The sequence below is a fragment of the Meles meles genome, chromosome 5 (assembly GCF_922984935.1).
Source record: "Meles meles chromosome 5, mMelMel3.1 paternal haplotype, whole genome shotgun sequence".
In the NCBI taxonomy this organism is placed as follows: domain Eukaryota; kingdom Metazoa; phylum Chordata; class Mammalia; order Carnivora; family Mustelidae; genus Meles; species Meles meles.
The window spans coordinates 151,414,242-151,437,569 of record NC_060070.1 but is presented as its reverse complement, the minus strand read 5'-3'; the positions used below and the strand labels follow the sequence as shown (position 1 = coordinate 151,437,569).

Below are 23,328 nucleotides of genomic sequence, written 5' to 3'. Positions count from 1 at the left end.
GCATCTCAACCGTCTCGCGGGCCACATCGTGACTGAGCGCTTCCGCTGCGCTTCGGGATCCTCCACTTCCCCCGGATCCTTCGGGGTGTTTCTCTCAGGGTCGGCACTCGTCTTCGTGACGCGACTTCTGGCTCCAGTCCTCCTTTAACTGCTTTGAGGAAAGAGCAGAGAGTCAGACACTGTCGCAGAAACAACGTTATTTCTTCTTAGAACAAGCGCCAGTGAAGTCCATCCCTCTGCCCAGGACCCCTCAGCCTCCCCCGACCCCGCCCGCTGCGTCCCGCCCCGCCCCGAACCGCCGAAGGCCAGGAGCGCAGGCGCCCCAGGGCCCCGCCCCGTCACAGGGGCTCAGCCCCCATTGGCCCAGAGGCCGGGGGCGGGGCGCCCCAGCCTGCGAAGCAGGGGTGGTCATGTGACTCGCGGAGGCGGGGCTGCGCCGGCCGCTTCCCAGCCTGGCTGAAAGGGCTCGCGCAGCCGGCCTTGTCGACCCTTAAAGCGCTCACTGGGCGGCCTGGCCTCAGCTCCCCTCCCGAGCCGCGCAAAGGGAGAGCTCCTGGCTCTCGTCGGCCCCCCAGGTTTGCTTTCCTTTTTTTCCCGAAGGTGGGCCCTGAGGTCCACCGCCGCGAAGCCTGCGGCCGCCGGAAAATCCAAACCCGAGTGTCCCGAGACTAACCGGAAGTGCGGTCCCAGGCGGAGGGGCGGTGCCGGCGGCCGCCTGGGTAAGCGCGGCCCGCGGGGCCTGGGAGGGGCGCGGCCGCGGGGCCCGGGAGATGGGAAGGAGGAGGGGCGCGGCGGGACCAGAACCAACCCCCCCGCCCTCCCTGGCCCCCCGGCCTGCGCAAGAGCACAGAAGCCCCTGCCCCCCGCCGCCGAACGGGGCCCAGGACCCCCCTGACGGCGCACCGGGAGGCGGTCAATGAAAAGTTGAAAGAAGAGCAGCTCAGTGCGGCTGTTCTCGGAGAGAATAATAGTAAACATTACCCGGCACTTTTCTGAGCGATCCATATCTCATAATGGGGAAAACCCAAGGACATTGAATGAAGTCCCTCCCCCCCAGTCTTTAAGACAGAGATTAGTTATATCGTACTCAAATCTATATACAGAAGATTGTTAATCAATTCATAACTATGGTTTAGAAAACTGCATTATATATAACATTGTACTATACGCGCTTATCAACTCCGTTTTGGGATGTATAGTGGTAAAAGAATGGGTCCTTGACCATAGAAGTTGCGATAATGCAAACAAAAAACAATCAGCAGAAAGAAAAGTCTAAACAAGTATAACAGGACTCAGAGCTTGCTTAAGAAGTTCAAGTTAGTGATTATCCAGAAGGATTCTTGATGTTTTGTCTAGTGCTGGTTGGGAAGGAAGTGATGGCTCCCGGTAGCTGCTACTTCTTGCAGGAGAAGCAGAACGTAAGCAAATGTGGGAAGAGGGAAGATGTGCTTGAAGGATGCCAACCAGACTGGGGAGTAAATGGGACCAATATTTAGACGTCCAGCTCCAGAAAAAATAAAAATGTCAGAAAAAAATTATAAATTTTGACATTATTGATTTTTCCTCTAGGAAAGGGAAGAATTGAGTGTTATGAATTCTCACGGGCTTTAGACATTTTGAAGCCAAAAGGAAGACAGTCTTGAGTCTTCATTGTTACGGTAAGTGGCATTCCAGGCTGTATGTTTCTATATAAATGTGAATTTTGGAGCAGGTGGCGGGGAGGGAGTACTGGGGGAGCACAAGAAGGCTTGGGAGAAGATAAAATGAAAAAGGGATTGATACTTTCTTATCTATTGAGATAGCAGAGTGATAAAACTGGATCCTGTTTTACCAATGTGAGTGTATTTTCTACTCCTTTCCAACATAGGTAGTCACAATAGGCTTGTAATAATTGCTTCTTAATTGATCTGCATCCAGAAAAAGGCAGTATGCCCACTGCTTAGGCTCCGTAGTTAGAAAATTGAAATTTAAATTGCGGCTGTGCTACTTACTAGCTTTGAGTTCTTGGGTAATTATTTAATTGCCGTAAGCATCCAGGTTTTCTGTTAGTGCAAATATTGGTATTAATACTATCTTACAGAGTTCATGGGAAGACTAAAGGAGGTAATCCATGCAGTCAATGAAAGTAAATGAGGTAATGCCTCATCTTGGGCCTGACCCAGTAAGCGTTAGCTATTTTTTAGATTAATGTTGTATTGACTTTCCTTGTCCCATACACGCTTTAACTGTAGGGATAAACTTGAGCTTTGAAGTTCTATACTCAGCTTCTCTGCTTGGACTTCTATTGCGTGCCTGCTTATTCTGCACACTCTGACCTGGCCATGGAAGAGAGAATCAGTCTCTTCCTAAGATGAGGTAGGAGAAACCTGTTAGAGGAGGGTCCTCTGGTGGACCAGCCAGGGCTACTTGCCTAATTGTTGCCTTGCTATGGGGGGCTCTAAGGAGTATGGTGGTCCTTTATTTTGCTGTGGTATTTATTCCTATTCTTGATTCATTCAACAAACATATTCTAGAGTCGAGGGATATTGCAGTGAACAAAAGAATAAGTCCTAACAATGGAAGTTATATTCTAGTAGGAGAGAGAAACAAATTAACAGATATAAAATATATGCCACAGTGTTGGAGGGTGAGAAGTGCTATGAAGAGAAATGCAACAGGATAAGAGGACACAGCTGTTTTACATAAAGTAGTCAGGGTGTGCCTCCTTTTGAGGAATTAATTTTTTTTTAATTTATTTATTTGACAGAGATCACAAGCAGGCAAAGAGAGAGGAAGGGAAGCAGGCTCCCCACTGAGCAGAGAGCCCAATGTGGGGCTCGATCCCAGGACCCTGAGCTCATGACCTGAGCCGAAGGCAGAGGCTTAAACCCACTGAGCCACCCAGGTGCCCCAAGGAATTAATTTTAAGGCAGAAACTTGGATCGAATAAAGAAGCCAGCTACCTGGGGGAAGAGCATTCCAGGCAGAAGGATCAAGTGCAAGAGTTCTGAGGTGGCTCGTGAAGCTAAAGAAAGGGAGAGGTGCCACATTATACGGAACAGTGAGAACTGGGTCTTATTCCGAGTCTGATAGGAAACAGTTCCAGTATCGTGAACTAGGGAAGTGTCACAGTCTGCCTTAAGTTTGGACAACAGACTCTTCTCTTTTCTAGGTGCTGACATCTGAAAGGCTTAGGATAAGAAAATCATTTCCTAAATTGTTTCATTTTTTTTCTTCTTGGTGCCCACAGATTTTTGGCTCCTAAGGGCAAATATGATACCCTGGGCTGATGACTTTAGGGAGTACTGTGATTTCATTTACCAAGCTCTGACCAATCTCAGAATCCTTAATTTCCACGCTGCTTTCCTTTTGACCTGAGCGGTAACACACATTTTAAAAGACAAAGCTTCCATAAACCCACCAGCTTGTACTCGCTATTTGTCCATATGCCTGCATATTTTCACTTAAGTGTGAGTCTGACTTTTTCCTTTTCCTCCTAATGTTTCTCCATAAATGTTTTTCTAGTGTTTGCATAATCTCCATAGTCATCATTAACTGGCTGAGTAATTTTATTGTTTATGCTTTAGTTGATTATTTTTTACGGACTTTGAATAAGGCTTTACAGAAGAGGTAGGTGCAGAGGAGAGACTCGATAAACAGGGCTTTTGTGTGTGTGAAGAAGGAATTCAGAAAATAATAGAACCTATCATTTATTGACTGTTGAGACACAGGCACTGAGCTGAGGCCTTTGGTGGCGACATCTAAGTTCTTGTGGCAGCTCCGTGAGGCATGTAATAGTATCTTACCTATTTTTTCAAAGGGGAAATTGAAGCTGAAGGAAGTTAAGTAATTTACCCAAGTTCTTACAGCTACGGAGGAGCATAGTGGGCATTTGAACCATAATCTGATTCTAGAATTTGAACATTTAGTTTTAGCGAGCATAATAGATCGACTCTCAGCTCCCATGCTCATTAAAAACCAAACTAAAATATCTTTTATTTTTGAGATAATTTCAGACTTAGGAAAAAGTAGCAAAATAGTACAAGGGATATTCATATACCCTTTGCCCATGGTTCTAAATGTTAATGTTTTACTATATTCGCTTTATGATTCTGTGTATCTCTATATACACATACCTATGCATATATGCATATACACGTTTTTCTCTGAACCTTTTGAGAGCAGGTTATAGACATAATGATTCTTCTCAGACTATGAGAGAACTAAGCCCTAAAGTCTTAAGAGAATTAAGCCCTAAAGTCCTTAAAGTATGTGATGAATTAACTTCTCTCCTATGCAGGTACAGTGCTCCTAGCTACATACCATTCTTGGAAGAATTGAAAAAATAGTTCCTTAAATCATTTTCTTCAGGGTTTCATTCTTCCTAGAACACCAGTTAAGAATGCCTGTCTTAAAGTACACAACAGTTTATATCCTAAAAGTAAGGCTGTTCTCTTATTACAGCTATCAAAGTCAGGAAATTAACACTCATATAATACCATTATCTTATTCAGATTGAGCCAGTTCTTTCACGAGTGTTCTTTTCAGAAAGGAAAAGGAAAAAACCAGTTTTTGTTGGCCAACATCAATTCGTATTCCCCATTTCATTTAAATGTCTTATTTTCTTCTTCGTGGAATATATATCCTCAGACTTTGTCTTTCATAACCTTGACTTTTTTTTTTTTTTTTTTTTTAAGATTTATTTATTTGAGGGGCACCTGGGTGGCTCAGTGGGTTAAGCCTCTGCCTTCGGTTTAGGTCGTGATCTCAGGGTCCTAGGATCGAGCCCGGCAACAGGGTTTCTGCTTAGCGGGGCACCTGCTTCCCTGTCTCTCTCTGCCTGCCTCTCTGCCTACTTGTGATCTTTCTCTCTCTGTCAAATACATAAATAAAAATTTTTTTAAAAAATTACTTATTTGCAAAAGAGAGAGAGGGCACAAGCAGAGGGAGAAACAGAGGGAAAAAGAAGCAGACTTCCCGCTGAGCAGGGAGCCTGATACGGAACTCGATCTCAGGACCATGGCACCACGGCCTGAGCCGAAGGCAGACACTTAATGGACTGAGCCACCCAGGCGCCCCATTGACTTTTTTTTTTAACCCCTTTAAGAGGTTAGGCCATGTATTTAGTAGAATTTCCCTCAGTTTGGGTTTGCCTAATGTTTCCTTATAATTAGGTTCAGGTTATACATTTTTGGCAAGATGGCACAGAGGTGATGTATTGTCCTATTCTTTACATTCTGTTAGGCAAATTAATATGATGTCACTGATGGTAACTTTGATCACTTGGTTAAGGTGATGACTTCCAGGTTTTTTGGTTTTTTTTTTTAAAGATTTTATTTATTTATTTGACAGAGTGATAGAGAGCACATGCAGGCAGAGTGGCAGGCAAAGGGAGAGAGAGAAGCAGGTTCCCCAACAAGCAAGGAGCCTGATGTGGGACTCGATCCCAGAGTCCTGGGATCATGACCTGAGCCGAAGGCTCAGGCTTATCCGACTGAACCACCCAGGCATCCTGACTTCCGGGTTTCTGTACTGTGAAGTTACTCTTCTTGTCTCTATTATTTAATAATAGTTTTTATTAAATTATTTATTATATTATTATTATAATTATTAAATTATTAATTTAATTAATAATTAACTGTAAATATCCTGATCTCATAAACTTCTCACCCACTAGATTTTTACCTGAAACAAATACTCTTGATTGGACATGGTGATTTTTTAAAATTCCATCATTTCTTCTACATTTTATTGTTGACTTTTTTAATAGAAGAAAAACTCCCTTCTCCATCTTTATTCACTTTTTTTTTATCTGTATAGATTCATGGATTCTTACTGTGTAATTAACTTATTAAAGTTACTATTTTTCTTGATGTTCTGTTTGTTCCAAATTTGTAGAGTAGCAGCCCCTTCGGCCTGGCTTTTGGGTCCTTTTGGCACATTGTCACTCCGTTTTGAGCACTTCCTTACCCTCTGGCACAACAAAATGTTCTGGGATCATACTGTACTTTCTAAACCCTGGAATCAGCCATTTCTCCTAGGAGCCCTGATAGCTTTCAGTGGAGAATAGTGTTTAGAGACCAAGACCTGAGTGTGTGGTATGCTCATTACTACTAGGATTTCATTCTTCTTATTACCTTTCAGCAGACCTTACTAGAAAAATAAAAACACACTTTGACACATACATGCATTTCTGTTTTTTCTGTATATACTGTAAAACCTTGGCCTCATACTGATACTTCTAATTCCAGTTAAACACTACAGAGTTCTTTCTTGTCATCCCCTTTTCTGTGTTTATAACTCCCTTCTCTGACAGTGAGGAATCTGTGTGCCATTTTACCTATAGTATATTTACTTACTTGTGCAGTCCTAGGGTATACATTAAGTAGTTTATCTTTACTACCACTGGGGGGAAAAAAACCCTCTAATGAGAATTCAGTGATTGTTCATAGTTCTTTTTATCTTTAGCTTGAGTTGTTATAGTCCTAATACTGTAATTAAGTACTATTTGAGTTTGTTGTTTTTTTTCCCCTTCTGGGTGTTATTCATTTAAAACAGACTTGTTTTTGTTTGTATTGCTTTTTAACATTTCTCTCTAGTATCTTGTCTATTTACTTATTGAATATGTGAAATGTAACAGTTCTAAAAGCAAAAATGTGTGTGTTACAAAAATGTATAGTCCTGGAGGGGTGATTCCCTCCCTCCACCTATGTACGTCAGTTCTGTTTTCCTGTCCTTTTTATTCCCATTTCACCTACTTTGTGATAACAACATTCATTCGTTTCTTTTACTTTTTTAGAGAGAGCACTCAGGGGGAGGGGCAGAAGGAGAGAAAGAGAGAGAGGGAGAACCCCAAGCAGACTCCACACTCAGCATGAAGCTCGGTACGGGCCTCAGTCTCATGACCCCGAAATCATGACCTGAGCTGAAACATGGCACGCAGGCTCCCACAGTTACATGTGTAGTTTTTTATTTCTGCTTCATTCTTACACAAAATGTAGATACTTTTTTATACCACTGTTTTAAAAAATGTACAGTATTTCCTGAAAATCACTCCATGTCAGTTCATAAAGGTTTTCTTCATTCTTTAACAGCGTCACAGTTCTCCATTATGTGTGCATATGCCGGGTCTGTCCGACCGCGGGCTTTTAAGTTTTAAATATTTTTCAAGTATAACATTGCTACAGTGTATAACTTTATACTTCAAATTTGTATATTGTTGGAGGTGTACCTTCACAGTAAATTTCCAGAAGTGGGATTCTGAGTCAGATACAAATGCATATCTAGTTTTATTAGATGTCAGATTCCCCTCCGGAGAGTTGTACTAACTGGCTTTTCCTCCAGCAACATACGAGAGTGTCTGTTTCCCCAGGGTTTTTGTTTTTTTGTTTTTTTTTTTTTTTGTAAAGATTTTATTTATTTATTTATTTGACAGTGAGAGAGAGAGAGAGATCACAAGTAGGCAGAGAGGCAGGCAGAGAAAGAGAGAGGGAAGCAGGCTCCCTGCCGAGCAGAGAGCAGAAAGCCCGATGTGGGACTCGATCCCAGGACCCTGCGATCATGACCTGAGCCAAAGGCAGCAGCTTAACCCACTGAGCCACCCAGGCGCCCCTCCCCAGGGTTTTGACAACAAAATGTGTTGTCGTACTTTTCAACGTATGCCAACTTGATAGGTGAGAAACAGTATTTCACATGCCCTTTTCAATTATTTCATTTTTTTAAATGGGCTGCTATTTAGAGTGTGTTTAGGTTCACAGCAGAATTGAGTAGAGAGTACAAAGTGTTGCTGTCTGTGCTCTGCCACACCCCACCCAGCCCAGCCTCCGCCTCCCCAGCTCTCCACATCTCAGCCCAGAGTGCTGTGTTTATTACAGCTGGTGAATCTGCATCGAGATATCATTGCCCCCCGAAGGCCACGATTTACTTTAGTGTTCATTCTTTGTTTTTTACGTTCTGTGGGTCTTGACAAATGTATAATGATGTATATCACCATTTATAGTGTCATACAGGGCAGTCTCACTGCTCTGAAAATCCTCTGTACTTCATTATTCATCCTTCTCCCCCCAGCCCCTGACAACCACTGATCTTTTTCACTGATTCCATAGTTGCCTCTTCTAGAAGTTTCTCCGTGTCTTTCCATGGCTAGATAGCACGTGTCCATTTAGCAGCACTGAGCAAGATTCTGCTGCCTGGATGTAGCAGTTTGTTTACCTTTCATTGACTGAGGCCATGTTAGTTGCTTTCAAGTCTTGGCAATTATGAATAGAGCCGCTATAAACATCTTTGTGCAGGTTTTTGTGTGGATATATGTTTCTTTTCTTTTCTTTTTTTTAAAGATATTATTTGTTTATTTGACAGAGAGAGACAGAGAGGGAATGCAAGCAGGGGGAGTGGGAGAGGGAGAAGTAGGCTTCCCGTGGAGCAGGGAGCCCGATGTGAGGCTTGATCCCAGAACTCTGGGATCGTGACCTGAGCTGAAAGCAGACGCTTAATGACTGACCTACCCAGGCGCCCCTGGACATATTTTCAGCTCCTTTGGGTAAGTACAAGGAGCACAGTTGCTAGATTATATGGTAAGAGTAAGTTTAGTTTTGTGAGAAACCACCAAACTGCTTTCCAAGGTGCCTGTACCATTTTGCATTCCCACCAGCTATGAATAAGCATTCCCATTGCTTCATATCCTTATTAGAATTTAGTATTATCAGTGTATTGGATTTTGGTCAATTTTTTTTTTTTAAGATTTTATGTATTTATTTGAGAGAGAGCTTGCATACAAATTGGGGGGAAAGGGCAGAGGGAGAGGAAGAAGCAGAGTCCCTGCTAAGCAGGGAGCCCAACTCAGGGCTTGATCATAGGACCCCAGAAGTTTTTAACTTTAATAAAATCCAGATTGATACTTCTTTTATAGATCATGCCTGCCTTTGGCTTTATATCTAAGAAGTCATCATTTCATCTTTATTTTCCAACCCCATGTTATCTTGTAGGAGTTTTATAGTTTTGTGTTTTATACTTAAATCTGTGGTCCATAATGAGTTAATTTTTGTGAAAGATATAAAGTCTTTGTTTATTTCATATTTTTGCATGTGAATATCCAGTTGTTCCAGTACCATTTGTTGAAAAGACTCTTTCTGCATTGTATTGCCTTTGCTCCTATGTCAAAAGATCAGTTGGCTGTATTTATGTGAGTCTATTTGTGGACTCTGTTCTACTTATTTGTTTATTCTTTTACTACCACACTGGGTTACTGTAGCATTGTCGAAAGTCTTAAAGAGTAATGTCGGCCCTCCCAGTTTTGTTCTTTTTCAATATTGTGCTGGCTATTCTGGGTCCTTTGCTCTCCATATAAACTTTAGAGTCAGTGTGTTAGTATCAGTAAAATATCCTACGGGAGTTTTGATTGGAATTGAGTTTGGTCCATAGATCCAAGGTAGGAAGAATTATCATCTTGACAATATAGAGTCTGCCTATCCATGAACATAGACTCTCTGTTTATTTATTTAATTCTTTTTTCTTTCATCAGAGTTCTCTATTTTTTTCCATGTAGATCTTGTTAGATTTATATGTAAGTATTTCACTTTCATTTTGCAGAAGTGCTAATGGTATTGTGTTTTTAACTTGAAATTCCAATCCTTTATTGCTGGTACAGAAGAAAATGATTGTCGTTTATATATTAACCTTGTATCCTACATGCTTGCTGTAACTGGTTTATTAGTTCCCCTTTTTTTGGTTGATAATTTTGTATTTTCTACACTGACAGTCATGTGATCTGTAAGCAAAGACTAGTTCTTTATTTTTTCCTCCATTCTTTGTGATTTTCATTTCCTCCTCTTTTTTTTTTTTTTTAAAGATTTATTTATTTGACAGAGAGAAATCACAAGAGAGGCAGGCAGAGAGAGAGGAAGGGAAGCAGGCTCTCCGCTGAGCAGAGAGCCCGATGCGGGACTCCATCCCAGGACCCCGAGATCATGACCTGAGCCGAAGGCAGCGGCTTAACCCACTGAGCCACCCAGGCGCCCCTCATTTCCTCCTCTTAATGGTGTTATCTAAGACTTCCAGTATGATGTCGAAAAGGAGTGGTAGAAAGGGATATCCTTACCTTGTTCCTCATCTTAGCTAGGAAGCTTCTAGTTACTCACCATTAAGTGTAACATTTGCTGTAGTTTGCTTGTATTCTTTATCAAGTTGATGAAGTTCCTCTCTTCCTAGTTACTTCATGTACTTTTAATTTGAATTTCTCTAAATATGAGTGAGATTGGACATCTTTTTATATGCTTAAGAAGCATTTTTAAATCTTTGTGTATTGTCTTTTGCCTATTTTTCTCAGGTTTTTGGTGTTTTCTCTCCATTTTTAAGAGAACTTTATATAGTAGATGTATTATTTCTTTATCTCAAATATATGTTACAAATTTTTCTCAGTTTGTCCATTGACTTTTGACTTTGTTCTTTTCTTTTTACACATAAAATGTTTTTTAGTCAAATAGCCAATCTTTTGTCATAAGCCAAAAAACCTTTCTGTACACTGATATTACCTATATATTCATTCATACCATATGGTTTCCATTTGTAATCAGTTCTTTGATCAATGTGGAGTTGATTTTAGTATATGGTATGGGGTATAGATCAAATCGTATCCATTTTCATGTGCCTATCCTGATGTTCTAACATCATTTATTAAAAAGTTCATTTTTTTCCTGGGTGATTTGAGACATCTCTCTTACTGTGTACTAAATTTCTGTACATGTTTGTATCTGTTTCTGGTTTTTCTATTCTGTTCCACTTATCTTTTTATGTATTCATGTACCAGGACCACATTTTTTTAATATTATAGGTTTTATAGCATATTTTAATGTCATAGAGGGTTATTAGTCACCCCTAAATCTCTCTTTTCATTGTTTCCTTTCTTTTCTTGCATGTTGTTTTTTCCAAGTGAATTTGAGTAATAACTGTAGCCCAGGAATTGTTGATTTTTCTCTAAAGGATCAGAAAGTACATACTTTAGGCTTTGGGGGCCATATGATCTCCGTTCAACTATTTAACTCTGCCATGTGAGAAAGAAGCCATGAGCCATACATTCATGAATAAGAGTTACCTTGTTTCAGTAAAACTTTATACATAAACAGGCTACAGGCCAGAATTGATGTGAGCCATAATTGGTCCACCTTTGGTCTAGTTCCATCAAGAAGCTTATTATTTCTGTTGCAGTTGTATTAATCCATAATCTTTTTAGGAGGAACTAACATCTTCATTATATTGAATCATTCTCTCCAAGAACAAAAGATACCTTTCCATTTGTTCAGATCTACTTTGGGGTCTTTCAGTTGTGTCTGGAAGTTTTCCTCTTCTTCATTTTACATAATCACATACATAATTTACATAATTATTTTTTAATTTATATTTAAGTATTTCATATTCTTTTGCTGTACAGGAGTGTTCTCTATCTATACTCTAGTTGGTTGTTATTTGTGTACAGAAAAGGGCTATTCATTTCTGTATGTGAGTTTTGTATCCCGCTGCCTTACTGAATTCCTTTGAGTCAGTTTTAATGTTTCTCTCTAGGGTTTTCTAATACTAGTACCCTCCTATATCCAAAGAGATATAATTTTCTTTCTTTTCTATTCCTACAGCGCTAATTGATTTTTATTTTCTAATTGCATTGCTTAATACTTCAGTTCAGAGTTTAATAACAGAGATAGGGGTCATTCTTGACTTGTTCCTGATCTTATCAGAAATGACTAGTTTTTCTCACTTAGGTACTGGCTGTTAGACTAAAGAATATATTTTATCATTTGAAAGGAAAAATTCATTAATTCCTACTTTCTTGAGTATTTTCCTCAGGAATGGATGTTGATTTCTATTGTGAGGTCCTTCAGCATCTATAAAGATAATCATGATTTTTCTCCACATAGATCTGTTAATATGTGTCTTATATTAATGGATTGCCTAATATTGAACAGATCTTGCATTCTGTGAATAACTCCTACTTTGTCGTGGTACGTCACTTTTTTAATGTGCTTTTAGATTTTTATTAGTATTTCTCACTAATACTGGGCTATAAACATTTTTATACTCTTCATCAGGTTTCGTTGTCAACTTTAACTATTTCACAAAAGACTAGAAGTTTTTCTTCATTTTTAATGCTCTGGAAAACATTTTTGAAGCATTGGGTTTATTTGGTCTTTGTAAGTTTATTAGAATACCCATCTGAAATGATCTAGATCCAGTGCTTTTTGCGGGCTGATTCCTGAACAACTTTCTGTTTATCCTGTGCATATTAGTGTTTTAAAACTTTCTGTCTCGCATAGGGGTGATTTTGGTAAATAACAGTCTGCTTCATAGGTTATCACATTTATTTGTGTGGATATCTGCAAAGTGATGTGTTATCTGTATGTGGGGCTTTTTGTATGTCTTACGTATTTATCCTTTTCTTTTTTTGTAAATTTGTACTTTGTCTTCCTCACTAAGTTAGCTAGTAGTGTATCACTTCTTTAAGTTTTTCCAAATAAGTAGAATTTTGGTTTATAATTAGGTTGTTTTTCTCTTTAGTTCACTGATTTCCATTTTTTACTTTCATTTTCTTCCTTAATTTCTTTTGATGTACCTTTTTCTTAGCTCCTTGATCTGAGAATCTAGTTTCTTCATTTAATTCTTTTTATTGATATAAAATTATTTAAGACTATGAATAGCCTTGATCACTGCTTTAAGTTTATTCCATAGATTATAATCAGTAATAGTTTTAATTATCAATATTTTCATTTCCCCATTTGCTGAGGAGTTGTTTTAAGTTTATTTTCCCCATTTAGGTGGAGCTTTTTTAATTTGGTATTCTAATGAATTTTTAGTTTCGTGTCACTTTATGGAATTTACTGATGCCGTTTCTCTGACATAATATATGACAGTTCTGTGACTGATTCGTGTGTGCCTGAGAAGAAAGTTTACTTCCTATCATTAGGGTGTGAGTTTCAGTAGCTATCATAAGATTTCCTAGTTAGAGTCTCTAGGTTTTCTGCATCATTACTTATTTTTCTTCTACTTTATGTAAAGCCTTTCTACTGATAGTATGTTTTATTATTGTTGTTTTTGTATATATTTCTTATTATCTATTGTAGTTTTTGCTTTGTAAGGGTGAGTGCTGTGTGATTTGGTTCAAAATCGTAACTGTTACAAGCTATATTATGATAATGGCTTTCAACATTAAAAAGTGTCCTTTATCATGTTTAATGTTGTTCAGCCTGAATTCTTCTCTTCCTGATACCTTGAATATAAGACCTTCTTTTATGTCTATTTGCCTGTATTCCTTTTTCCTTCCCTTTAGTTTGAGTCTCTGAATCTTTAAGTGTCTCTTGTATTTAGCATATAGTCGGGTCCTACTTTGTGAGCCTCAGTGAGAAAAATTTGAATAGGTGAACCAAACCCATTCCCATGTAATTGATACAATTGATACATTTTATCTCAATAGATCATGTTATTTTATTTGTCCTGTTTATTCAGCTACTTGTGCTTTCATTGCTCTTTCATTAAAAACTTTTTTAGGATGTTTGATTTTTGTTATCATTACTACCTTTGAGCATAGATCTTTTGTAATGCCTTAGTCCCATTTTCTTATCTGGTGTTCAGTTTTTAGTGGTATCCCTTAGCCCCTGCTGCTATGAATGGCCAGTGCGGTTATTTCAGTTTGTTCTCTCTCCTCCTCCCGGTGTTTAGTTGGATTGTGTCCATTTTATTAGAACATAACATGTTTAATAAGACTGCTAATTCAGTGACACCTTGGTAAAGTTTTGTGGATTTTTTGTCTTCTTTTTTTTAACTAGATGGCATGTTTTTGAAGATAGTGGGGACATGGGTTGTGCCTTTATTTTCCTTTTTTCTGAAAAAAAAATTTTCCCTTCATCTTAAAGGACCTTAAATTTCTCTCTCTCTCCTCTTCTCCTTCACTGTGCAGTCCAAAGGGTTCCTCCTCCTTCCTTTTTACTGTCTTTCCTGAGGAATTGCCACTCCAGAACGGCCTGTAAGTCTGCTGTGTGAGTTAAGGCCCTTCCTGATGTCCTGCTCTGCTCAGAACTTTAAACACGTTTGGGACTCAATGGGTTTTCTCCTTCTGGCAGGAAACTCTAGGTTGGTTTGGTGCGCCACGAGCCCTCCTGCTCTCAGTCGGAGCCCGCGGAGCCCGCGTCGAGAGCCGCCCGCCGGGGTCTGTGCTGTGCTGTGTTTCTCCTGTTCTTACGGCTTTTACAGGCTGTGCGGGAGCCCGGACTGCTGCAGCGGGCATTACCCCCTTCCGAACTGTTCTCCGACCGTGTCCCCGGCCCCTCTTCCAGAGGTAGTTTGTTCTTCCCTCTTTGAGTCCGTTTTCTATCCACGGAAGTCGGGTTTAAATCATTGCCGTGGAAGCTCACAGCTTTTCTGGACAATCCCGGTTGAATGAAGCGTCAGTGTCCCTGACATCCTTGTTCCAGGCCGTCCGGCGTTCAGGCAGGCGCGGTCCGGAGCTAGCAGGGGGGAGCCCCTCACCGCCCCTGGGGTTGGGCTTGCAGTTGTGGTCTTCCTTGACCAGCGCGCTGTTTGCTTGTCAGCGTCCTGGAGTCGCCGGCCCCTAGGTTCTGTGCAGGCGTCCCGGAGCCCTGGGAGGGAGCGCCAGAACGGCCCGTGTCTGCTCCGCCTGACCCCGGCGCCAGAGCCGTGAACCGTGGCCGCTTTGCCCTGCGGCTGCGCGGGACGGCCTGGGCCACAGGTCCCCGCGCGCTGTCCGGGGCTGAGCAGCGCCTCGCTCGCTTCGGACGGTCAGTAGCAGAAAGGGTCGTGAGGGAACGGAAGCCTCGGCGACCTGGAAAAGACAGGTTCAAGCTGCTGCGGGAACGAAGGCGTGGACAGGTCTGAGTGCGCGAACCTCTTTCACGCCCCTGGTTGACTGCCCCCCAGAGTGCTTATGGCGGAAATAGAGGTCCCCTTAGGCCGTGGTAGATGTCGAGTAACCAGAAGCGCGATCCCTGCGCGCCCTCCAGCGAAGGGCGAAGGGCGGGCGCCGCTGGTCCAGCCGGGGGTCTGAGCGCGCAGGTGCGTTCTGTGGCCCCGATGGCCCTGCAGGTGAGGGCGGCCCGAGCTCCCGCGGGGGCTCCCCTGAGAGTTAGGGCTGTGGCGCTGCCTTCCGTGTTGTTACGGTCCCGGGGAAGCTATAGGTGGTACGGATGGTGTTCTGGTTCTTGTTCACCCTTTTCTGGAAAGTTCTATGGGAAGGTTTAAGACTATGATCAACCTCAGAATTGAATTTAAGGGATTACATAAGAAAACCCAACTGCTCTTTTAAGGAAACTAGTTTACCCATTTTCAGGTTCTTTGGGGGAAACGACCCCGGGGCTAAATCTGCTCCTGTGTAACTATGAATCCTTTTCCTATCCTTGTGTCTTACAGAACTGGCTCTTCCTTGAGAAACCAAATTCTCCAGACCAGGACATCAAGGCCGCTTTCCTTCCAGTTAGCTTCTGGGTAAGCTGCCGTTCCTCTGGCCTTCGAGCTGCGCCCTCTGTCTCCTCGATTATATCCAACTGAGTGGCTCCCGAGCAGCTCCCGTGCCTTTGGCATCCGGCCCTTTTCCTGTACCGTAGGGACACAAGTGGAATGACAAGGACTTACTCGTGCAGTCAGCAGGTAGTTATTAAGCACCAGCTGTGTGCCTGGTGCTGCCCTGTGTACTAAAGAAAGAGCAGCACCCAAAACAGATACACATCCTTGCCGCATTTCAGGCAATAAACAAACGAGTTATTCTGTGTGTCAGAAGGTGGTAAATGCTGTGAATGAAACCGAGCAGAAGAGCCGGCTAGGGACTGCTGGGGCCTGGGGGCAGGTCAGTTCTAAATCCGGTGGTCCCGAGAGGCGTCCTTGAGAAGTGACCTTGGAAGAAATAGTTGAGGGAATGAAGAGATAACTGTGCACATCCCTGGAGGAAGAAAGCTGGGGGCCCAAGAAAGGACGGGCAAAGGCCCTAAGGGGAGTGTGTGGATGAGGTCAGCCAGAAGGCCATTGTGGGTCTGTCCTCGCAGCGTGCGGGGAGCACAGTGAAAGAGCGAATGAGAGCCGCAGCGGTCGGGATGGCGAGCAGCCTAGTGTCTTAGGCCGTCGTGAGGGCCTGGTGGCGGGAGGAGGAGGGGGAAGCCACCGAAGGGAGCAGAGGAGAACCTGTTCTCTTATTTTAACTGGAGTTCACTGGCAGCAGGATGGAGGGTTTGAGTGTAAGGAGGGTGCTGACTGGAGGACGGCAGTGCGCTGGGGCTGCCGTGGTGAAACGCCACAGACTGAGCACTCTAAACAGCCAACTTATTTCCTCACAGTCCTGGAGGCTGCAAGTTCAAGATCAGAGTGCCAGGTCTGATTTCTTCTGAGATCTCTCCTTGGCTTGCAGATGGCTACCTTCTGTCCTCATGTGGTCTCCCCCCTGCATGCCATCCCTGATACCTCTGTGTCCTGATCTCAAGACGACACCAGTCTCATTGGATTGGATTAGACAACTTTACCCTTTAAAGGTCCTATCTCCAAAAATAAAAATAAAGGTCCTGTCTTCAGTGGTCCTTGTCCGGCTCAGTCAGTAGAACATGTGACTCTGGATCTCAGGTTTGTGAGTTCAAGCCCCACGTTGGGTGTAGAGATTACTTAAAAAATATTTAAGAAAAATAATCGTCCTGTTTCCAAATATAGTAACATCCCTAGGGGATTAACCATGGGGGGGGTTAAGGCTTCAGCATACAGATTTGGGAGCACCCGTTGGCCCTTAACTGGTGGGAACCAGTTAGGAAGGTTTTATCATCATCCAAGTGAGAATGAGCATGATCCGGACCAGGGTTGCAGCAGGAGACACCGTGAGAAGTGGTCACATTCTGGTTTTGAGAATGGAGCGCATGAATTTGTTGATGGCTCGATTGTAGCAAGTGAGAGAGAAGATTACAGGGTGACTTCACGGTTTGGGCTGAGGACAAGAGAGGATGGATTTGCCCGGAACTGAGATCGGGCAGAGGAGTGGCAGAGAGGGTCCGGATTTCAGCTGCAGGCAGCTGCTTTGCTCACTGCCTGTTTGACTGGACGTAAGGCGAGAGCAGACGCAGGGCACTGAGTTCGAAGCACTGCTGGGTTCTTCATGACACTGTAGGCTTTGGGGGCTGATTGTGACAGCCGCAGAATGTACTTTGGTGCTTAGTACGTTGTCTCGTTTTAACAGTTGTCAGTTTTGTTTTTGTTTTATTTTTTTGTTGGTAGTTTTTGGATAACTCTTGGTCCAGAGACCCATGGTTCCTCAGTAATCGAGGTGTGTGTCCTGTGGGTACCCGCCGTTGCAGGCAACCCCTGAGAACTGGAGACTTGAGTCAACAAGGCAAACTTGGAGACCCAGCATCTTGGTAAATATATAGAACAGTGTTCACTCTCTGGTATCATGGGAACAGAAATGCACTCATGTTTAAGGGGCTTCACTGGGAGCAGGGGTTCACTGGCGACTCAGGTGTGTACACTTATTTCCTAGGGTATCCATGATCAAATGAACAGAGAGAAATGATCTTGGAGGGCCAGGAATTCTTGTATCATACTACAAGAGTTGCCTAGAACTTGTAATTTGGACCCCAAAATGCTATTTCTGTAATAGTTTATCGATCATGGTGGTATGATTGAATGTTTGAAATCTAGCTTGTAGAGTTACTGTATTTAACATAAACGTGAGTCATTTTTGTTTAGCTCACCTGCTTCCTCTTCTCAGAGCTGTGGACTTTACTCCTCTTCCAGTGGTACATCCCATTTTCTCTCATTTTTGTCCCTTTTTTGTGGTTTTAACATTACATTTCTTGCAGATGGTCTATGCCTTGACTCAGACTCCAACCCCATCCAGTTGTCTCTCATTCCTTAAAACTAAACATGAGAACATGTTTGAGTTGACATTTGGAGCCTTGGGATTTCTTTTGGTACCTACAAATAACTTTTTTTTATTAGAACAACTGTCTCTGTGTCTTACACATGGAGAGTTTACAAATCACTGAATGAAAATTGGGAAACCAATCAGCAAATTGGTGAAACAGAAAGTCATCCATCTTCTGGATCCTTTTGCCTCATTGTTTCCTCTGAATTCAGGTGGCCATGCTTATGTGCTTGTATAGCTGCTTTGTTTTGAGTTCTGGTCCATCACACTTAAAAGGGTCATGCCCAGTTCGCGCTCATAGTGTTGCCTTACACATGAATACACAGAGTTCTGGAGCCCTAGAGGCATACACTCACAGTTGGAGAACAGTGGACTCTGTCCCTAGAAGAATGTACACATACCAAATAACATTTGCAGGCAATTTCACAGTTTTCCTAGGTTATTTAGGAGTCCATAGATGCCAAATAAAGACTTCCATTATAGCGTTGAGCACCTACTGTGTGCCAGGTACTGGGGAAACAGCAAATGAAATGCACAAAAATCCCGGCCCTGTAGGGGCTGACATGCTATGGAGAAAAATAAAACAGGGAAGGACGGGAGTGTTGTAGGTTGCGTCAGCGGGGGTGCAGGTGTATTACAGTGTCAAGTAGAATGGCCAGACAAAGATTTGAGGAAGGTGAGGGAGGGAACCTTGGAAATCTAGAGGGGACAGTGTTTTAGCCAGGAGAGGCAGCAAGTACAAGGATTCTGAAGTGGGGGTGAGCCGGCTGGTGTGAGCAGCAGCAGGGAGGCCGGGGCGAGTGGCGCGTGCTCAGCGGAAGAGCAGGGAGGGGAGTCCGAGCGGAAAGCAGGAGGCAGGTGGCTTAGGGTTTTGGGGCTTTCCAACAGGAGCAGTTCGGGCAGAGTGGTGACGACAACTGTGAGATTGGAGGATGATCTGGAAATCTTGGAAGGCAAGAGTTGGAGACAATGAACAGATTTATTTCTTTTGAGGAATTTTGCTATAGAAAGGAACAGAGAAGTGGGGTGACAGCTCGAGGGTGAGGCAGGCAAGAGAGGTTTTCACGTTGGTTGTGCTCTTGCTCTAGGAGAGCCGAAACAGCCAGTTTGCTGGTTAGTGTGATCCGGAAGAAAAGAACGGGTGTGGGACCAGGAGGGTAGAATTGCTGAGTGATGTCCTCTTGGAGGAAAGGGATGGAACCCAGGACACCAACGAAAGGCTTATCTTCCGACTGAGCAGAGGCAGTCTGTCATCCAGAACGACAGAGGGAAAGGCGGAGTGCCTCACCACACGCGCAAGCAGCTAGTTGATGTGGCGGGAGCACAGAGAAGTGGTGTTTCGTGTTTTTGTTTTGAGCATGTGTGTTGTGTTCTGTTGTTTTTGGTTTGCTTAAATTTCCGCGGTAACACGGGAAGCACCGTCATCAGCTTCTACTCCTTAGAAGCAGGAAGGGCTTTGAATGTGTGAGGAGAGGGTCTGACATGGAAATGATCATTGAAAAGAGTAAGCGTGAAGGACACAGAAAACAGTGTTTTTCCTCCTCGTTTCTGATGTTTCTTCTTTGGTGTATTGTGAGCGGTTGATGAATGGAAGGACCACTTCACGCCGCGTGCTGCGCTCTCGAGTCAGCCCGGTGTACGGCATCAGCCCGCTTTTCCGTGTTTCCTGTTGATGCCTTTAGTTCACCTACCGGAGTAGCTTCGTGGAACATGGGTCCTCGGTTGGAAGATCTCCGTATCTCTCTCCTCTCTCTCTCCTTCTTGATCTCCGACTCTTGAAGATGACCTGCATCTCTTACCCAGGAGGAGAGGAGCACCGGCAGCCTGAGCAGAGGGCTGTTTGCAGTTAAGTTAGAAGGATCTTCCTCTGTAGAAGGCCTTACATCTTTAAGATGCTAAACCCCGGGGGCTTTAATACTTGTGTAAGCCTCCGACAGGAGAGAAATTCTCCCACATCTCTTCACTGTATAAAGAAAAGCCTGGTCTAAAAGCGGTTTGAAGCCCGGCTTTCAGCTGTAGTCATCAGAATTTTTCTTTTTGAGGAGGGTTTGTGTTCAGGTGATCAGAACTTTATCATAACAGTAGCGCGTGAGCTAACCTGTGTACTTACCGCGAGATGCAGGGCGGTGAACTTACTGTTCAGGTCAACAATGTGAAATAATTTCTGTTATAAATCCCATTTTACAGAGGAGCAAACTAGGCGGGGAAGGGTTGTTGAATAACTTGCCCAACATCACACAGCCAGGATGACGGAGCCACAGAAGCCCTTCTCTCTCCCCGTTGGAATTCTAATACCGTTTTCCTTCCAAACCTTCCGATGGAGAAGCCTGCCTTCTCCAGGGTCCCTTGGGGGCAGTTTTCCTCTTGAGCAAGCCTACTAACTATGAAGCCTGCCTTGATTACTCAGTTGAGGCCAGGGAAAGAGGAAGAGCCCTGGTTTTGAGATCACCCGGCCTCATTCATAAAAGAAATAACTCTTCCTGGTCTTTTTCCCACGTGTTGCTAACTAGTTTATTACTAGAAAAGAGGAAAACTAATTGGTTTCAACCCTTGTAAAAAGTGGTGCACACCTGGAGTCCGATGGAGAATTTCTGTCTTCCCTGCAGTAATTTTGACCTTGAGCATTCTTTTCTTAGTTACAGGAGTATAAATCATACTTCTTTGTCTCACAGGGTTGGAAATACCAAGTAAGGAATCAGCGCGTATGATGCTGGAAACATTTAGAGATGAGCTGCTCCTGACTGAGAGGCCGACGACAGATGTATCTTTCAAGTTCTTACCAAGAAAACAACTATGAGGAGCACAATGGGTCAAGAAGACCAGTGGGAAACTCCCTAGGAGAGAGCCGTAGAAAATGTTCACTTCAGAAGAGAGAGAGAATCCGAGAACTCAGAAGAGGAAAATCTATCATGGATGCCCTCAGAAGGGTAGAAAGATTTTTATTCATGTGCATGAGATTACTCAAATAGATGATCAGATACACCAGTGCCTTGCGTGTGAGCAAAACTTCTGTGAGAACTTAGCTCTTATTATGTGTGAGAGATCCCACACTGGGGAGAAACCTTATAGATGTGATATGTGTGAGAAAACCTTCATCCAAAGCTCAGATCTTACTTCACACCAGAGGATCCACAATTACGAGAAACCTTATAAATGTAGCAAATGTGAGAAGAGCTTTTGGCACCACCTGGCCCTTTCGGGACACCAGAGAACACATGCAGGTAAAAAATTCTATACATGCGATATTTGTGGCAAGAATTTCGGTCAGAGCTCTGATCTGCTTGTCCACCAGCGGAGCCATACAGGCGAGAAACCGTATCTGTGTAGTGAGTGTGATAAATGCTTCAGTCGAAGCACAAACCTCATAAGGCACCGAAGAACTCACACAGGGGAGAAACCGTTTAAGTGTCTGGAGTGTGAAAAAGCTTTTAGTGGGAAATCAGATCTTATTAGCCACCAGAGAACTCATACTGGCGAAAGGCCCTACAAATGTAATAAGTGTGAGAAAAGTTACCGACACCGTTCAGCCTTCATTGTTCATAAAAGAGTTCATACTGGGGAGAAGCCCTATAAGTGTGGTGCCTGTGAGAAATGCTTTGGCCAGAAATCCGACCTTATCGTACACCAGAGAGTCCATACAGGTGAGAAGCCCTATAAATGTTTGGAATGTATGAGAAGTTTTACCCGGAGTGCCAACCTAATTAGGCATCAGGCAACTCACACTCACACTTTTAAATGCCTTGAATATGAGAAAAGTTTCAGCTGTAGCTCGGACCTCATTGTGCATCAGAGAATTCACATGGAAGAGAAACCACATCAGTGGTCTGCGTGCGAGAGCGGCTTCCTCCTGGGCATGGACTTTGTTGCCCAGCAGAAAATGAGAACGCAGACCGAGGAGCTGCATTACAAATACAGCGTGTGTGATAAAAGCTTCCACCAGAGCTCAGCCCTTCTTCAACATCAGACAATCCGTATCGGTGAAAAACCGTATCTCTGTAATATGGGCGAGAAGGGGCTTGAGCTCAGTCCTCCCCATGCGTCAGAAGCCTCACAAATGTCTTGAACAGACAAGAAGTTAGAACACCCTAAGAAATGTACTTACAACATGTCAGAGGACCCAGTAAAGAGCTCTAGGCAAATATCGGACTTTCCTCGGAGCTCAGACTTCGGTGGGGACCAGGGAATACGGCTATGGGAAGTTGAGAAATGGTTTGCCCAGAGAGTGACCTTCACAGAACGCTTAGTCAGTCACTTTAGTGAGAAACCTTAACAGATGGCCTGAGGCTTGAGAAGAACCTTTAGTCCACGCTTGTATCTGATCACCCACCAGGGGATTCCTGCAGGTAAGAAACCTTACAAATGCAGTGAGTGTGGGAGAGCTTTCTAGCAGTGCTCAAGCCCTCCTCATCCCGAGAGAATTCACACCAGAGGACTTCTTCAGTGCCCTCAGTGTCAACAGCGCTTCAGTTTGCACGTCACACTGGACGTCAGAAAGCCCACAATGGGGAGAAACCCCAGCAAGTGTGTACAAAGCTTCTTACTATGACTTTCTTACTCTTCAGAGAAGCCATACTTGTGAAAACCTGTATATTTGTCTTGAATGTGGCAAAAACATGAGTTGGAGAGCCGCCTTGGGTTTGCACCAAAGAAACCCAGTCGGAGGAAAGACCTTACAAGGTCTCTGAGAAAAACTTCTGTCAATGATCAGCTCTCGTGGTACACCGGGGAACTCACTTTAGTGAAAAACCCCCTTGAGTCTGAAAAAAACCTTGCTAGAAACTCCTCCCTCATTGGGTCCCAAAGAACGTGCTCTGCGGAGAATTCTGCGCCAGTGAGAGCTCGAACTGTGGACTGTGTACATATAATAGGTAACAGTTGACCCATAGGGTAGAGGCGACTTTCAGTGGAGGCGGTGTGTAAACCGTTGTTCAGATACCCAGAAACTTGTTCTGGGAGGCGCGAGGGCAGGTCACAGTAGGCCTGATGGGTAACTCAGGTAAAGATGCTTTTCTTTTATCTGAACCACTTAATGATTGCTTTACTTTTCACTTTTTAAAATTTGGAAATCCAATAAAGAAAAGGACTGTAACTTTGTGATAGAAGGTGTGGCATGTGTTCCTATTGGGGGAAAAGGATTATATTGATTCGGCCTTTGTCGATTTTTAATTCTTGGCTAGAACGGGGACTAGTGGTTGACAGCAGCCTGGGAACCTTTTGCTGGGAGTGAAAAGAACTGACCAGCTCGGGAGTAGTTCGCCTAGATCAGAACTCTCCCCAGAAGTTCCCCCTTTGGAGGGCCAAACTCATAAAGAGCATACTCAGCGTTTTACTTAGTGTGAGTTAAGGCATTGCCTTCAAAAATTTCCTTTCCCTCAAACATCTTTGAGAGGATCACTGGCATTTGAAATTTCAGCTTTACAGATTGATTTCTTTTAAACTCAGAAATGTAGATTTTAATT

At 43.2% G+C, this 23,328-nt stretch overlaps 1 protein-coding gene across 3 annotated transcripts; it reads left to right on the top strand.

Annotated features, from left to right (window-relative positions):
* The first annotated feature begins 327 nt into the window (after positions 1-327).
* On the top strand, positions 328-22,968 carry ZNF322 (zinc finger protein 322). Of its 3 annotated transcripts, none has more exons than XM_046006247.1 (4): positions 328-575; positions 1,570-1,658; positions 15,385-15,459; positions 20,542-22,968. In XM_046006247.1, exon 4 carries the CDS (start codon positions 20,724-20,726, stop codon positions 21,930-21,932), a length of 1,209 nt encoding a protein of 402 aa, XP_045862203.1. In that variant the 5' UTR covers positions 328-575; positions 1,570-1,658; positions 15,385-15,459; positions 20,542-20,723; the 3' UTR covers positions 21,933-22,968. The 3 variants fall into 3 exon arrangements, with proteins under 3 accessions (XP_045862203.1, XP_045862202.1, XP_045862204.1); XM_046006246.1 differs by having other exon boundaries at positions 328-719; XM_046006248.1 differs by lacking the exon at positions 15,385-15,459 and having other exon boundaries at positions 328-719.
* The last annotated feature ends 360 nt before the right edge of the window (positions 22,969-23,328 follow it).

Excerpts from the sequence above, each read along its gene's own strand:
- ZNF322 (XM_046006247.1), top strand. The coding sequence starts at position 20,724 with ATGTTCACTTCAGAAGAGAGAGAGAATCCGAGAACTCAGAAGAGGAAA.